Source organism: Microplitis demolitor, chromosome 8 (genome assembly GCF_026212275.2).
Source record: "Microplitis demolitor isolate Queensland-Clemson2020A chromosome 8, iyMicDemo2.1a, whole genome shotgun sequence".
In the NCBI taxonomy this organism is placed as follows: Eukaryota; Metazoa; Arthropoda; class Insecta; order Hymenoptera; family Braconidae; genus Microplitis; species Microplitis demolitor.
This window is the reverse complement of record NC_068552.1, coordinates 16,298,177-16,315,728: the sequence shown is the minus strand read 5'-3', so window position 1 is coordinate 16,315,728 and position 17,552 is coordinate 16,298,177. Positions and strand designations below refer to the sequence as shown.

The following is a 17,552-nucleotide window of genomic DNA, read 5'->3' as shown; positions in this document are numbered from 1 at the left end:
GTATGTATATATCACGCCTACTACATCTTCGTTACATTTTGTTTCATTTATTACCCATTTTCATCCCCTACACAACACAGCTCCATTTTACCCATGTATATATGCACAATATACATACATATATATTATATACCCATACAATACTCGACGTATTAATATATTCATACTCGTATTCGTATATTCATCATTTTATTTTAATTAAACAATTATAAAATTATTTTAAATATACTTTTATATTATTTTGACTCTAATAAAATATAAACCATAATTATATTCATATCTATATATATGTTTTGATTATATTAAATTAATGTAATCACTATCATTTTATCACTTGTTTATATTGGTCTAAAACAATGACCGGAATTGTTTCAAATATTGTTGACTTTGGTATATTTGAATACTTTGCTATTAATTGTAAGTAATACAAAATTGTTGTTCCTTCTGATTCCCATTCGCTCCCCATTTTTCCACTAAAAAAAAATTATAATTATAATTTATTTTTATTTTTTGACGATTGGTACAAAATATATTTTTTTTTTTAAGTCAAATCTCATTCCATATTTTTTTGATACAATTTTTTATTTATTTATATAAATATTACATTATATATATATATATATATATATATATATATATATATATATATATATATATACCTAAAGTTTAATTCTGAAGTACAGGCAAAATTTTTTAATAAAATTGCGATATTGAAAATAAATTTTTTTTTTAAATTTATAAAATCAAATATGTATGTAAAATTGGTAGTATATTTACATATAATGTAATCAGATTGAAGCTACAGATGCTCATAAACAAAACATTTTTGATAATTACTAAATAAAAAATATATCATCAAAATATGGATCGGGATTTACAACTTATTTATTAAAAAAGACAAAAAAATTATTAATTAATAATATGACAAAATTTATCGGATTGTAATTAATGCTTACCTATCACTAGATACGAAAGACAAAACATATTTGCAAAGATATGATATGTAATTATTAAAAATATCATTAGTAAATTGTCGCAAAAATGTTTGTAAGCCGATCGTAAAAACAACCGCATCAATGGGATCTTGAATTTTTTTACTAAGAAGACTAGCTGAAATAAATAAATAAAAAATGTATAATAAAAATAAGAAAGTGCACGTAAGTTTTATTCTAATGAATTTAGATCAGTTGATTTATTCATTATTCGTATCTTGAGTACTTTGAGTAAATTGAATTGAAACGTAGTATACTTACGCATATATCGATATAAAATCTATTTCAAAATGGATTTCAAAAAGATTATTTACATTATCCGCCAAACTGACGTCTGTCTACGGTTATTTTCAATAAATTCTATCTAGATTAAATTGACCTTTACAACACTACTCATCTTAATTAACAAATTTACTCTACTTATTTAATTAATTACGCCAGTATCTAATTACTTAATTAAGTTATTAAAATAAATAAAGTAATAACAACAATAATACCAATAAAAATACCTGTGTTCTTGCAGTAATGAACTTTATGAAGATACGAAATAGTAAAAAGAAATAATATGAGATCTAAATTATTTAAATTTGATAACTTCAGATATGTTTTATTAAGAGGATCACTAATGCCAGTCCAGTCAAGTCTTACACTCAATTCATGGATAAAATCACGTTCTTCTTGACTTGTAAGACACTCATCAGGTTTTTTACGCAACTCATCAAGTACCGCTCTATTTAAAATATAAATAATAAATATCTATATATAAATATATTATAGAATTCATTTACTTTAAATACTTACATATTAAGAGTTCTTAGTGCTGATTCAACATGTTTTGCTTCAAATTTACATGCAGTATTTAATTCATAACTAATTTTATTTCTCAATAATTGATAATGCCCAATTTTTAATAAACATTCAATCATATAAGGCCATATTTTATTCGAATGATTACTTACAGTTGAATAAAGTTTACCTGGATTATCTATTAAAAAAAATATATATTAAATAATTACATAAATTAATGAATAAAAAAAAAAATAAACATACTTTTGCAATGCTCAATATTTTGAACAATAGCGCCACATTCCTCTGTCATCGTTACCCAGCTTTTGTCATGCACTCCATGGTCAACATACTTGAACAAATTTTTTAATTCCATGCTTATAAAATGCGACAACAGTTTATCTAATCCATGTAACCCCGGAGTGCCAATAGCCATCAGTATCATAGAGAAAACTTTGTAATTAAGAATTTCGTTTTGACTTTTCAAGTCATACCAGGCTAGAGCATGCTCGATGTAAACAGTAGTCTTGGGATCTGTCACACGTATCAACTCTTTGGCAAGTCTGCCCATGAAAGTGCTACTCCCGTTAATTTCAACGAAACTCGAGTAATCCTGTTTGTCATCAGTGATCAACATTTTCCATGATTTATTTGGTATCCATGTTGAATTTTTATTCTCATCTTCCAACGCCGCGTTGATGATGTACGTGATCTCTTCGTGCCATATTTTCAAGCTGTTGATATTTATATAATCTTGAATGTATTGAAAAGATTTGCGATACCCGTCCATCACATTGGCCAAGTCATTCAATTTATCAACAAGACTCGCTTTTGATTTATTATCAAAAGTCAGTCCATTGTGCAGCGCCAGTGTTACTTTTTTAGCCAACTCCTGGCGGATCCCATCTTCTAATAATCGGTGAGAATCAACTCTCAGTACACCTAGAGACACACTTCTTAGTGACAAAACTCCTTTAGTGAATACCGAAACCGCGTACGTTAATTTGGCCATTTGCAGACGCTCATCAAGCTGAGCATAGTCTTTTAATTTATCTTTATACAATTTCATTGGTATCTCTTTAAAAACATTTGTCTCCAAATGAACTATTTGTGCTAATAATCCAAAGACAGTTTCTGGAATAATTTGTAGTACGCGACGCGCATAATTTTCTAATTCGCGACTGTAGTACTGGGAAACGGATGACAAATCTGCGCTGCGTGCTTGATTAACACGAAGCAGCGGCATCTCTAGTGCTGATGCCATTTTTAAAAACAGTGACTTCAATTTAATTACAGTCGGGGGATTTTTTTTAATATTAGTTTGCATAATATCAATAAATGTCTCCATTATATTCCAAGCGTAGCAGCAGTCAGTCAAAATGTTCAGTGCAATCATCGTGTCTTCACTAATGCTCCCAGTGCGCAGCATATTATGCAAAATTTCTCGAGTATCATTTAAATACTGAGACACCTGTAGATTATTTTCTAGCTGATGGAACTCTTGGACTTCTTCGAGCGCTTGAAGCAACTGCGCGATCTTCCTTCCGTCTTCTTGCTGAAGTGAACTCACGTGTGCACTGATCTCTTTGAACCAGATTTTCAAACACTCATTTGTCTCTGCTCCATCCACGTGCTTATTAGTATCCAACACTTGAGCCAAGTCATTGATACGTTCGACGCATGTATTTTTATTTTCACTCCATTTTGACTCTTTGTCTTGTAATAGTTGCTTGTATATCTGTTTAACGTCTTGTTCTATTTGTGCGGTACTCAGTAACAAACGCAAGCATTCTTCTGGTGTATATTTACTTTCATTAATTACTTGCTGTCGTAATACACGAGAACGTTTTGACTCTTCACGCAATATTGTTGGTACTGTTGTATGCAAAAGTATCCAGTGAAGTGATACATTACATTCACGAATTATTTTTATAACAGATTCTATTTCATTTTCATCTAATGTTACTACGAGTTGTAATTTTTCTATTTCCACTATTAATTTCTGTAATTTTAATTATAATTTTACTATATTTTGCAATAATATCTGACCAAAAAAATTTTTTTTTAATTTTTATTTAAATTTGGTTGATGTAAATGTAAAAGACTGTTTAATTGTAATTACACTGTTAAAAATTTGGAGTTCATTCGGAGTAATTACGGATTTTATTTCAATATGAATTCACTCTATCAATCAGTCCCGAAGTTTAAATAAAAATCAGTTTGTATATTGAGTAAATAAGGAGTTTTTTTTAGCGGAGTGATATAGATTTTATTTTAATTTGCTTTCACTCTGATTCAGAGTTTTAATATTAAAATAAACTCCTTTTAGAAGTCAATTTCACTCCGAGGATATTAAATAAATAAAAAGTCCTCTGCATTCACTCCAGATTTACTCCGCTAATTTTTCAATGTCTTATATACCAATACGAGAAAAAAAAATTATTGACTTACTTTTATTTTAAGGCCGTAATTTTGAGATATTGTTTTAATATTTCCATTTTCCAAAGTATTATTAAGAGCCGTACGCGCTGCTTTGTAAGGTAACCACCAGTCACATAAATTTAAAACAATTCCCATATAAATACTTATAACCCAATTGTCTGGAAAAAAACGATCAACAATTTCACGCATTGCTGCAGAACCATTGTGCATTATAGACGGTTGAAAAGATAGAATAATAACAAGCGTTGCGGCCTGATTAGCTGACGCGATACTGCGGTGCTCTGGATTCGGAAATGCTAGAGTTTGATTATAAATCTCATCTGATCTCAAGCGGCCTATAAGCAAATCTACAAATGTCGTCTTAATTGGTACTCTCCTAAAATTAAATTAAATTATAAGCCACCTGTTTTAATTTTATGCAAACAGATACAGTAATGATAGAAATGAATGATAGGACACCCAAAATAATCTTCAGGATAATTTGCCGGTCGTTTGGCAGATGATTTTGAAAATCCAGTTGATCTTAACAGTGTACAGACATCATCAACTCGCGTTGATGATGATCTTTGGGCATTATATCTGTAGTAAGATACTAAAAGTCTTTCACGTACGTGACCCTCGAATTGATGATCTACTAACAACAACATCACTCCATATAAATATACTGCCTCGCACTAGAAAATGAATGAGTAATTAATTGACTGAATACTTTTATTGAGTAATTTAAAGCTAAATAATTGCAAACCATCAATTGCTTCCCTTCTTCATTGAGCATGACAGTTTCAACTGACTGTTGGATATAATGTCCGTCATCCAGCTCATCAACATAAGCGTTTAGATCAGTGATGTACTTATGAATACTTTCGAATGCTAAATAAAATCGTGTTAATACATCAGCATAATTTTCTCTTAAATTTTCATCAAGTTCCTGGAGTACCTGTTACGATAATCAAATTTTTTCATTAATTTCTATTGACTAATTTTGTTTTGAATGACGAAGGGATCACTTACTGAATCATTTTCTATTTTTTGTTCATTTATATTTGCAGCTTTAAAGTAAGCAAAGTCCATAATAATTGATCCATATTTTTGGAGATGACGTTTAGATTCTAATCTATGATATATAGGAAAAAATTTAAATGTTAGATTGCAAATATTTAAAATTTAGTTTCACTTTTGTTTAAATTTTGTATTTTTTAACATGTTGCGATGTACGCACACAGAAAAAAAAATTTTCGACGGAAATATTCTTGATTGAAGATAATTTTTTTGGAAACCACAATTTTTTCAGATAAAGTAGAACTCCTTTGCCAAGACAAATTCTCTTGGCTGAAAAAAGTTTTGATTTGATTTCCAAAAACGTTTGCCTTCCAAAATATTTTCTTGACACGAGATATCTTTTTTTTCTGTGCATGTATTAACATTACTAGGAATATAGTCTTTTTTGTTGGATGACCGGACATAAAATTATTTTTACTTTTTTTGGAACAAAGTTTTTTCACTAGGTGATGAATAAATAAAAATAAATAAATAAATAACAAAATAACTAACCTAAAAACCGGTGGTACATAATCCTTTAATCTCATTAATTCAGCAATTATAGCATTGCCTCGAGAAACAATTCTCAATAAATTTTGACCACAAATATTATTATTTGCTAAAAAATCACTCATTTTTATTTTATAATAACAATATAAACAATTTAATAAAATATTAACATGCGCTGATGTTTATTTTAAATATTATTATTGCACTCGATGAATTAAAAGTTTCTTTTTTTTTTTTTTTAATATTATAACAATTGACACTTTTACATTCTTGCATCTATTTTTTAAGTGTCATTTATTTGTAAAATAAATATATAAATATATGTTTCCTGTTTACTAAGCAGTCAATAATGTAGTTTCCTGGAAATATAGAAATCTTGATAAGTAATGACAATATAAATAGAACCCCTTATAGCCAGTTGAGCTCAACCAGCAGTCAAATTGCGCGTGAATTTGACGTCAGATTAAAGCCGATATTTGACGTACTTGAGACATTAAAAATTAAGTATTTTTACGTTTGAATTAAAACACAGCATTGTAGCATTGTGTAAAATTGTGCAGTGATTGTAAAATTTTATTAATTTAAATTGTGTAAAGTATTTGTGGTGTAGTTAAGTGTTGAGTGTTCAGTGCTAGCGTAAAGTCGTGAGTGTTCAGTGCTAGTGTAGAGTGTTGCTGATGGCTGATGCTGATATCTTCCAAGTTCCTGAGCGGAATCATTTGGCATCGTCTGGTGAGAAATAGCAGTTAAGTGACGTTTGTTTAGCTGAAATACACTTGGAGCAATTTAATTTAAATCTCCAACTGTATTAGGATACCCTTCTGCACATTATTTCCCCACCAAGGTTTGTTTAAACATTTGTGTGTGTGTTTTTTTTTGTTTTTAATATTTAAATTTTTTTTCTAACATATTCTGCTACCATTTTATTTTGACGTACAGTTTTTTTTTATGATTCTCCAATTTCCGATAATTTATTTTTCAAACGTCTAAATTTACTGCACAAGTAATAAGAATAATTAATAAGGGTGCATTCCGAAATGTACTACGCTACACCTGTTCGCAACACATTTTGGAATGCACCCTGAGTAAAATTGTTTTAGTATTTTTAAATTAATATGTTTTTTATAATAATCTTCAGGATGTAGAAAATCTTATAAAATAAACTGGTAGTTTATAAAACAAAAGATTAAACAAGAAAATTAGATTTTGTGATGTTTATAAAAACTGCGAATTCCTTAGAGATTATATAGTATGCTAATAATTGGTAAACTTGTCAATATATAAAATAATTTTTAATTATAGTATAATTTTATTTACTACAGGTGAAAGCCAACCCTGATGATATTTTCCTTATCTGTATTCAATTTTGGTTAGCCATCAGGTTAAGATTAGAATGATTAAGACCAAAAAACTCAGTTCCTGATTATAGTAATGGTAGAAGAATTAGAGGATAATTCCTGATAATTTGAATGAAAAATAAAATCTAGCCGATAACGTATTTTCTGGAAAAATTATGTATGAAATAATAATTCTATAGATCCCGGGAATGATAAATTAAAAAGCGGAGATACTGTTTGCTTTCAAATCGTCGTTATTTTTCTCACGAGCCCAATGTTGTCGCTCACCTGAGGCAAAAAGGCCATAAATTATAGCACCGATTAAATAAATTGTTCCTGCTATTATCAATACGATTCTCCATTCAGCGGCAGTCTGTAATCAATTGTTTTGATATATAATGTGCATCATGTAATGATTAAATTAATTACAATATTAATGATAAGTACCTTATTTTGAACGATGTAACCGGTAATCAAAGGACTAACGATACCAGAAAGAGTTGCGATTGTATTTCCTATTCCCATTAAAACACTCGCATGTTGTGGAGCAATGTCCAAATGATTTACGCTAATATATTTAATAACAAAAAAATTTTTAATCAGTTGATTAATTAATTATTAAAATATTGTATTATTATTGCTACTGACCCAAATCCTGACCAAGCGAAACCACCAAGACCAATAGCAACAGCGAGACAAGTAACAGCACTCGTCGATGTCGTTGTAAATCCGGCAAGAATCATAAATATAGTCTGACTCAAAAAAGCACCACACGTAAATATTTTACGAACATGAGTAGTACTGAGAATATTTTTCGATCGCAAATAGTCAGCTAGATGTCCAGAGCATTGTATTACAATAGACATTGCTAGATAAGGAATGGCTGAGAAAAATCCAGTTTTTTCGAGCTTAAAGTTCAGCACATCTGGTTTTATAAATGTGTACAAAAAAGTCCTTGATTATTATTATAGTCATATGAACTCTAAAAAAAAAATTCGACATTTACGTTCTAATTCTACTGACCGCTCATAAATGTTGGCAGTTGTGTAAGCATCGTGTAGAAGCCCCAGTTTTCGCTGAAGTGGGCTGCTACAATTGCCCAAACTGCTGGTGAAGTCAGTATTGATTTCCATGGATGCGAAATTGTCTACAAAATAATAAATTTTATCTATAAATCGATACTTATTTCAAATTCGGATTGGTTTGTTGTAAGAAAATCTCAAGCAAACCTTCTGTTCATCATTGTGACCAAGTGATCTTTTAATGTAATTAAGCTCAGATTGTGATATTTTCGGATCATCTTCTGGTTTATCGGATACAATAAGTGACCAGAGAATGAACCACACTAAACCGAAAGCTCCAAAAATATAGAATGATGATGGCCAGCCCAGATTTTCAACTATAATTCCACATACTGGCATTGCAAAAACTGTGCCAACAGAACTGCCCGAGAATGCGAGGGTCGCGAGTTTAGACCTCTCCAAAGGTGGAGCCCAGTTTGCCCATATGGCATGAATACATGGATACGTTACACCCTGAGTAAAAATCATTCACCTGTTAATTAACTGGCTTGCTAGCTAAAATATTGATTAAATGGTAAATTACTTCAAATATTCCTTCGATTATCCGTATAGCAACAAGAACATAAACACTATCTCGCGTTAAAGGCGGCGTGATCAATGTTAAGAGTGCGGTAAGAGCAATTCCAGTTCCAAATATTCTTTTACCACCAATGCGTGCACTGAGCCATCCGCCAAATAACTGCGTACTTATGTATCCGTAAAAAAATGAACTGAGAACAAGCCCCTGGAGCTTTGAATCCCAATCAAACTCTGATTTATTCTATAATTAATTTATCCAAATCATTAAATAATAATCTTACCGTATCTCTCTATTAATTAGTCAACTCTAAAATACCTCTGATGAACTTTTGGTCATTGCAACGATTGAGATACTCAAATTAACTCGTAAAACATACGAAGTAAAAAATCCGAAAAATGCGAAGATCCCAACAACATAACGTCGTTTTTTCCAAAATTTCCAACCTACCGCATCATCCATTTCGATTTTTTCGGTACATTTCTTTTGCACACTAAAACGTTATTAAGAAATAAAATTTTTCTATATTTTTATAAAGATACGTTAAGAAATTATCAACAATTTACCTTACATGCTGATCACTTCCCTCTAAATTGAAGTTTCTTCTTTCCTTACCCATAGTCAGAGGAAAAGTGAATTTAAAGAACTTTTACGTTAGGAACATAATTCGATAACTTAAATTTATTTTATATTTCGGGAACCAATAAAAAAGATAACGTCTGAGACATTATATCGATTCGCGATAACTGCATGTGTTCACGGGCACACTTATAATATTTATAGGTATAATCATTTATTTATATGATAAATAAACCTTGAAACTAATTTATTTGAGTATTACTCACTTGGTTCATTGTAACTATCAATAGATGGTTTATTTTAACTTCAACATAACTTATACTAGATCATTTTATTCGATTCTCAACACCACAGTAATATAATTTTTATTTTTTACTGGTTAAAATTCAAATCTATACACTGTTTTAATAGCACTAAATTTTTTTTATAGAAAATGGAAAATTTAATTACGTAAATAGGAGCCTATGTTTATATACATCATTGCTTGTTAAAAAATAAACATTCTTATGGTTCAATTGTCTGGAAAAAAAGTCGAATAATTACAATTTAAGATGAAAAAAAATAAATGAATATAAGCAGCTGTCAGCAATAAAGTCAAATAGTAAAAGTTATTTGAGAGAGATTGAAAATAAAATTATAATAGATGCTGCAAACTTTAATCTATTTTTCATTCCGGATTAACCAGTTTCAACTACATATTGATGGATATATATAGTTCACTGACACGAATATAATTTGAAAAGATTGATTACAAATTTATTGACTGTAAATAATTATTAATAAGCTATAAAATAATTTACTATTTTATGTGTCTCATTTTACTCTATCAGTTTCTCTTCATTATATTTTTTGATATCTCCATCAATTTTTTTATCCAACGTCTGTAAACCTCAAATACATTATCACAATTGTAATTTTTAAGGATTTAAAAATCGATCTGATTATGATTTAAAAAAAAAAAATTTATTCAACAAATTTTTTATCTGCATACTAAAGATACAAAATAATTAGTCTATAAATGAGAATCATTATCTAATGCAGGGTTACTGTATGCTTTCAAATCATCATTCTTTTTCTCACGGGCCCAATGTTGTCGTTCACCTGAGGCAAAAAGGCCATAAATTATAGCACCGATTAGATAAATTGTTCCTGCTATTATCAATACGACTCTCCATTCAGCGGCAGTCTGTAATCAATTGTTATGATATATAATGTGAACATTATGTAATGATTAAATTAATTACAATATTAATGATAAGTACCTTATTTTGAACGATGTAACCGGTAATCAAAGGACTAACGATACCAGGAAGAGTTGCGATTGTATTTCCTATTCCCATTAAAACACTCGCATGTTGTGGGGCAATATCCAAATGATTTACGCTAATATATTTAATAACAAAAAAATTTTTAATCAGTTGATTAATTAATTATTAAATATTGTATTGTTATTGCTGCTGACCTAAATCCTGACCAAGCAAAACCACCAAGACCAACAGCAACAGCGAGACAAGTAACAGCACTTGTCGACGTCGTTGTAAATCCGGCAAGAATCATAAATATAGTCTGACTCAAAAAAGCACCACACGTAAATATTTTACGAACATGAGTAGTACTGAGAATATTTTTCGATCGCAAATAGTCAGCTAGATGTCCAGAGCATTGTAATACAATAGACATTACTAGATAAGGAACGGCTGAGAAAAATCCAGTTTTTTCGAGCTTAAAGTTCAGCACATCTGGTTTTATAAATGTATACAAAAAAGTCCTTGATTATTATTATAGTTATATGAACTCATTCAAAAGAAATTTGACATTTACTTTTTAATTTTACTGACCGCTCATAAATGTCGGCAGTTGTGTAAGCATCGTGTAGAAGCCCCAGTTTTCGCTGAAGTGGGCTGCTACAATTGCCCAAACTGCTGGTGAAGTCAGTATTGATTTCCAAGGATGCGAAATTGTCTACAAAATAATAATCGTTATTAATGAACTGATATTTATTCAAAAGCCTGATTGGTTTGTTGTAAAAAAAAATCTCTAGCAAACCTTTTGTTGATTACTGTTACCGAGTGATCTTTTAATGTAATCAAGTTCAGATTGTGATATTTTCGGATCATCTTCTGGTTTATCTGTGACAATATGCCACCAGAAAGCAAACCACACCAAACCGATGGCACCAAAAATATAGAATACTGATGGCCAGCCAAGACGTTCAGCCATAATTCCACATGCGGGCATTGCAAAAACTGTGCCAACAAAACTGCCCGAGAATGCGAGGGTCGCGAGTTTAGACCTCTCTAAAGGTGGAGCCCAGTTTGCCCATATAGAATGAATACATGGATACGTTACACCCTGAGTAAAAATCATTCACTTATTAATTAACCTGCTTACTAGTTAAAAAATTGATTGAATGATAAATTACCTCAAATATCCCTTCGATTATCCGCAAAGCAATAAGAACATAAACACTATGTCGCGTCAAAGGCGGCGTGATCAATGTTAAAAGCGCGGTTACAGCGATTCCAATTCCAAATACTCTTTTGCCGCCAATACGCGCACTGAGCCATCCGCCAAGTAACTGCGTGCTTATGTATCCGTAAAAAAATGAACTGAGAACAAGCCCCTGGAGCTTTGAATCCCAATCAAACTCTGCTTTATTCTACAATTAATCCAAATCATTAAAAAAAAACACTTGTATTTTAACTATGAGCAATTAGTGTTTAGAGAAATACCCCAGAGGAACTTGTTGTCATCGCGACAATCGCAACACTTAAATTAACTCGTAGTATATACGAAGTAAAAAATCCAAAAAATGCCAGCACTCCAACAACATAACGTCGTTTTTTCCAAAATTTCCAACCGACAGCTTCGTCCATTTCTTCTTCTTCAGACCATTGTTTCCGCACACTAAAATATTTTCGAATAATTATATCATGATATCATGATTTTAAAAAATTACAAAATTACCTTCCGTAGTCATGGTGTTCTTTCAAATTATCATTCCCTTCTTTAATATCCATAGTCTACAAAAAAATTATTTTCTTATTATCTAAAATAAAACTTTATAAACGCAATTTTATTTGTATTTTCCGGACAAAAGTGATAAAACTAAAACCGCACGTAAAGATAATCATGCACCAATAATTGCATGTCTTTGCGGGCGCATTAACAATGAGTTCATAATACATTACAGTAATAAAAAGTGACCTCGGAACTAATTCATTTGTACATTAATTACCTTATAATATGTTATATCCCAACATACGTCAACTCGAATTGTTAATATAACAGCTGGTTTATTTTTTAACTTTCACTGTAACACTTGAATCAATTCTGTTATTACTTCTTACTGTGATTTTTATTTCTTTTCACTAAAATTTAAATAAACCCAACAATTAAATATTTTATGCTTCAATAAATAAATTTGAATTTTATTTTAAACGAGCTCATGATAAGAACCAACTAACGCATACCTGTTAGTTTTTAAAATAATCGATTAGTTTATTGTTCAATCGCATGAACACAAGGATAAACAGCAAGTTCAGTAGTAATACACGAGGCTTGCCCGATGAAATGACACAGTAAAAGTCATTTGAAAGCGATTGGAAGGTAAAGCATAGCTCCCGCGCGCTCTTATCTGTCATACACTCTGGGTCCGGATTAACTGGCGGACTTGACACTGATTCAATATCCAGCTTTTTAAATCTCACTGCACTGATGGTATCCATCATTATCATCATCATCATCATCTTGATAGATTGATTACAATAAATTAAGTAACATAACATATGTTAAGTATTCATGCGTAATGATGACATATCAGAACTATTTATTTAAAACTTTTATATTTTATCTCTTCCCACTATTTCTTCCTCTTGATTCATGTAAATTTCTCTAAACAATAATTTTTTATTTACAATTTAATCAATCGCCAAGTTTTTATTATTTACCAAGTGCTTAAAAAATTAAAAAAATTTTAATTATAAATCAATAAAAAATGAGTGTGACAGTAACTGACAAATAGGAATTTTTTAAATTTTATAATGAATGAATAAAATGTAATTAGAGTAAAAATTACAAAAATGCGTATTTAGACGAATGAAGTGCGAATGTAGCAGACATCAGACAAATTTTAAACTATAAATAAATAAATAATTAAAAAACTAATGTTTATAAAAAATGCACTTATTAATTTAAAAATTTAAAAAATGCGCACTTTTTTAAAATTTTATTTTATTAATTATTTACTCTTTTTACTTATAATTTAAAATTTGTCTGATGTCTGCTACATTCACACTCATATGGAAAATCCGTACGCGCTTTTTTTTTAAATTTCATTGTTCCAATTAATTAATTTATTTATTTATTTCAAATTTATAAAGTGTCCTATGTCTGCTACATTAACACTCATAACATATGTTAAGTATTCATGCGTAATGATGACATATATCACAACTATTTATTTAATACTTTTATATTTTATATCTTCCTACTATTTCTTCCTCTTGATTCATATAAATTTTTCTTAACAATAGTTTTTTATTTACAATTTCATCAATCTGTCATATTTTCATTATTTACCCAGTGCTTAAAAAATTTCAACAGTTCTAATTATAAATCATACTAAAAATTAATGTAATTAATTACCAATAATTCAGTAAAAATAATTTATTTTAATTTGCAATAATAATTTATATATATGATGAATGATATTTATTAAATAAGGACTTAAAAAGAATATGAAACATATAATTTCATAAATTTCTTTGTTTTTATAATCGGAAATCATAACAACAGCTGTCACTACCATCACTGTATATTATATATATGTATAAATCTTTTGTTGTTGACATTATCACTACTCTTTACTTTCGATTAAAGTAACTTATGATGTACTACAATTACTTTACTATAAAATAACATACTTTTAATTTTTTAAAAATAAATAATGACTTCTATATATAAATTATATATTTAATTGTGAGTAAGACGATGAGATGACATTTTGCTTGATAAAATTACCATAACCTCGTTGTATTATTTATACATATATATTTTTTATTTTTTTCGACAAAGACAATTTGCGTATGTTATTTTTTTAATCATTTAATTATTTATTTTGTTTCTAATTATAGTAATTATTATAACTACCGATGTAATCAATTGTGATAAGTAAATAATGGCATTCAGTGTTTTAGATTAGCAAGTCGGAGAGTAAAAAACTGAGATATTATATTGTTAATTTATTAACAATGGATAGTTTATTTATGCAAAATACATCTGAGGAACTTGATGATATACCACAGACACAAGATCCAGTTTGGATACTTGGAAAAAAATATAATGCTATCAAAGGTTCTATAATAAATTTATTTTATTTAGTTAATTTATAAATATATACAGAAAAAATGGATTTCTTGGGGTAAGAAGAATTTATCATTATGAAATAAAAACAAAAATTTCCTCAGGACTAGAAATAATTTTTTGGCACAAGAAAATTTTTTCTCGCTCCCAGAAAAGTTTCATTTTCAATTCGACATGAAAACGTTTATTAGGGCAAGTAAAAAATTTCTTGGGACGAGTAATTTTTTACGCCAAGAAATTCATTTTTTCTGTGTACTTGATAATTATTTATTAGTGTGAATGTAGCAGATATGAGATAGTTTATAAATTTTAAATAAATAAATATAATGAAATTTAAAAAAATACGCGTACTGATTTTTCGTTTATCTAAATACGCATTTTTTATTTTTCTTCTACTTACATTTCATTTATTTATTATAAAATTTTAAAACTTGAGTTGTTAGATACATTCACGCTCATTAATTATTTTATTAATTATGATTCAGAGCTGGAGACAATAAGAAGAGATATAAGATCTAAATTATGGTTCACATATCGTAAAGGTTTTATACCTATTGGAGGAAATAGTTCAGCATTTACGTCAGACAAAGGATGGGGATGTATGCTGCGATGTGGACAAATGGTTTTAGCACAAGCATTAGTTGCACTTCATTTAGGTACATCAAAAAATTTTTTTATATAACGAGTAGACGTTATGATCATGTAGAAAATTTTAAAAACTACAAGTGCAATTTTTTCAAATATTTTTTTTTGTAATTTATTGTTTTGAAAAATAATTCGAAAATAATTAGACGTCAGCTAACTTCAGTATCATGTGAACATAACAATTTATTTAATATTTATAATAAATAAATTTTTTAAATTAATATAAAAAATTTTATATGATAACTTTAATGTATCGATGTTGTTTAATTTTTATGGAGTTAGAAATTTTTCGAGAAATCATGAAATTAATTTTTTGTAATAATTATTTAAATATAGGACGTGATTGGCAATGGGCACCGGAAACTAAAGACAGTACGTATTTAAAAATCTTAAGCCGATTTGAAGACAGAAGAGCTGCACCATTTTCTATACATCAAATAGCACTGATGGGAGCTACTGAAGGCAAAGAAGTTGGTCAGTGGTTTGGTCCAAATACTATAGCACAAGTATTAAAGTAATTAAGTCATTTTGAATTTAAGCTATTCATAATTATCTTTAATTTATACTGATTTATTTATTTTTAATATAGAAAGCTAGTTGTCTACGACGACTGGAGTTCAATAACTATTCACGTGGCGCTCGACAACACGTTAATTGTTAATGATGTTTGTAAGTTTTTTTTGCAATAGATAAAAAAAATCTTTACTAATTGATTATACACTTTTTAGTAAGACAATGTAGAGTTGAAGGAGGAATGACTGCTGTTGAAGTTGATGGTGATGAATCTCTGAAGGCACCTAGTCAATGGAAACCTTTGCTACTTTTGATACCGCTGCGATTAGGTCTAAGTGATATAAATCCAGTATACATTAATGGCCTTAAAGTAAATTAACTTGTTAATTAACTTATCAATTACGAAACACTTTTTAAATTTAAAGTTAATAAATAGAGATAATTCTTTTTTGTAGACGTCTTTTAAATTACCACAGTCTCTTGGAGTTATAGGAGGGAAACCAAATCTTGCACTGTATTTTATCGGCTGTGTTGGTACGTATTAATTTTACAAATAATAAATATATATATATCTTACTTCGAAAATTATGCAATTTCACGGCTTCACATATTGATTGATTTAAGATTCAATTAATCTTTAATTAATGTTCTAAATCATATCCCAAGTAGAACAGAGACAGCTTTCAGATGTCATAAAAAGGACAAGACAAATTTTATTTTGTCTTAAAGCCGATTTTTTTTTGTATAAAAAGACGTACAGATGTTTTTCCTAGGACTCATAGAAAATTTGTCTTCTGTTTCTTGCTTTAAAAAAGTCACCTCAATTGGCAAGAGTCTTGATATCTTTTCTATGGCAAGTCTAAAGATACAACTTTAAGATGTCAAAGATTTTTTTTAAAAAGACAAAACAAATATTTTGTCTCAAAGTCAAGTTCTTTTTTATAAATAAGACTTACAGATGTTGGTCTCAGGAGTCATAGGAAATTGTGCGCAATTACTTTCATTTTTAATGAAAAATTAAAATAAAATATTAATACAGATGACCATGTAATCTACTTGGATCCTCACACGACTCAAAGATACGGTTGTGTAAACCAAAAAATAGATGAAAATGATAACGAAATGGATCTCACGTACCATTGTAAAGCTGCTAGTCGGATTCCGATAACAGGAATGGATCCTTCAGTAGCACTTGTAATTAAAGCAATTTAATTTAATGAATAAATATTACATACATATATATATTTATTTAAAATAATTTTTAGTGTTTTTTCTGTGCCACGGAAAAAGATTTCAAATCATTATGTAGATCGATGCAAAGTGAACTTATTACTCCTGAAAAACAGCCGCTTTTTGAACTTTGCGCTGAACGTCCAGCACATTGGTCACCAGTTGATGACGTTGCTACTGAAGCATTAGGAATAACATCTTCGAATCGTATGTTTGTTAAAATAATTATCCGTTTAATGAATAATTAATAAATGATATAAATAATGATTAATTATATTTAGTTTTAGATTTTGAAAAATTAGATCGACAATACGACACATCGGATGAAGAGTTTGAACTTCTTGGTTAAATAAATTTAAAACTATAATTAATAATTAAATCGATTCTTTTTTTATTGATAATACCTCGTAAAAGATTTTTGAAATTAAGTGTAATTTTGTAATTCGAAAATCTTTAAAACACTATTACATTATTGATATTAATAATATATATTTGTAAATATTATCACATAAAGCTC

The 17,552-nt window shown here is 29.1% G+C and overlaps 3 protein-coding genes across 6 annotated transcripts; 1 reads left to right on the top strand and 2 right to left on the bottom strand.

Annotated features, from left to right (window-relative positions):
- Positions 1–53: 53 nt before the first annotated feature.
- Positions 54–6,087, bottom strand: LOC103573084 (WASH complex subunit 5). The gene is made up of 10 exons (XM_008551953.3): positions 5,772–6,087; positions 5,232–5,334; positions 4,966–5,157; positions 4,680–4,894; positions 4,230–4,596; positions 2,043–3,780; positions 1,794–1,977; positions 1,502–1,722; positions 957–1,110; positions 54–473 (listed from the first exon to the last, which is right to left on the bottom strand). The coding sequence occupies exons 1-10, from the start codon at positions 5,891–5,893 to the stop codon at positions 323–325; spliced, it is 3,447 nt and encodes a 1,148-aa protein (XP_008550175.1). The 5' UTR covers positions 5,894–6,087; the 3' UTR covers positions 54–322.
- A 1,235-nt stretch (positions 6,088–7,322) lies between these two features.
- LOC103573306 (vesicular glutamate transporter 2) lies at positions 7,323–13,218 on the bottom strand. The gene is given in 17 exon segments (XM_053741580.1): positions 7,323–7,478; positions 7,553–7,673; positions 7,754–8,030; positions 8,129–8,252; positions 8,335–8,640; positions 8,711–9,197; positions 10,106–10,164; positions 10,299–10,469; positions 10,546–10,666; positions 10,746–11,022; positions 11,122–11,245; positions 11,330–11,635; positions 11,706–11,942; positions 12,016–12,190; positions 12,251–12,306; positions 12,522–12,654; positions 12,757–13,218. Coding segments are annotated over 15 exon segments (2,994 nt in total). The 5' UTR covers positions 12,304–12,306; positions 12,522–12,654; positions 12,757–13,218.
- An 835-nt stretch (positions 13,219–14,053) lies between these two features.
- Positions 14,054–17,459, top strand: LOC103573086 (cysteine protease ATG4B). Of its 4 annotated transcripts, none has more exons than XM_053741243.1 (10): positions 14,054–14,368; positions 14,474–14,638; positions 15,133–15,303; positions 15,629–15,806; positions 15,882–15,961; positions 16,021–16,175; positions 16,261–16,339; positions 16,845–16,999; positions 17,071–17,242; positions 17,323–17,459. In XM_053741243.1, exons 2-10 carry the CDS (start codon positions 14,536–14,538, stop codon positions 17,382–17,384), a joined length of 1,155 nt encoding a protein of 384 aa, XP_053597218.1. In that variant the 5' UTR covers positions 14,054–14,368; positions 14,474–14,535; the 3' UTR covers positions 17,385–17,459. The 4 variants fall into 4 exon arrangements, with proteins under 4 accessions (XP_053597218.1, XP_053597217.1, XP_014299390.1 ...); XM_053741242.1 differs by having other exon boundaries at positions 14,055–14,263; positions 17,317–17,459; XM_014443904.2 differs by having other exon boundaries at positions 14,055–14,368; positions 14,482–14,638; positions 17,317–17,459.
- The last annotated feature ends 93 nt before the right edge of the window (positions 17,460–17,552 follow it).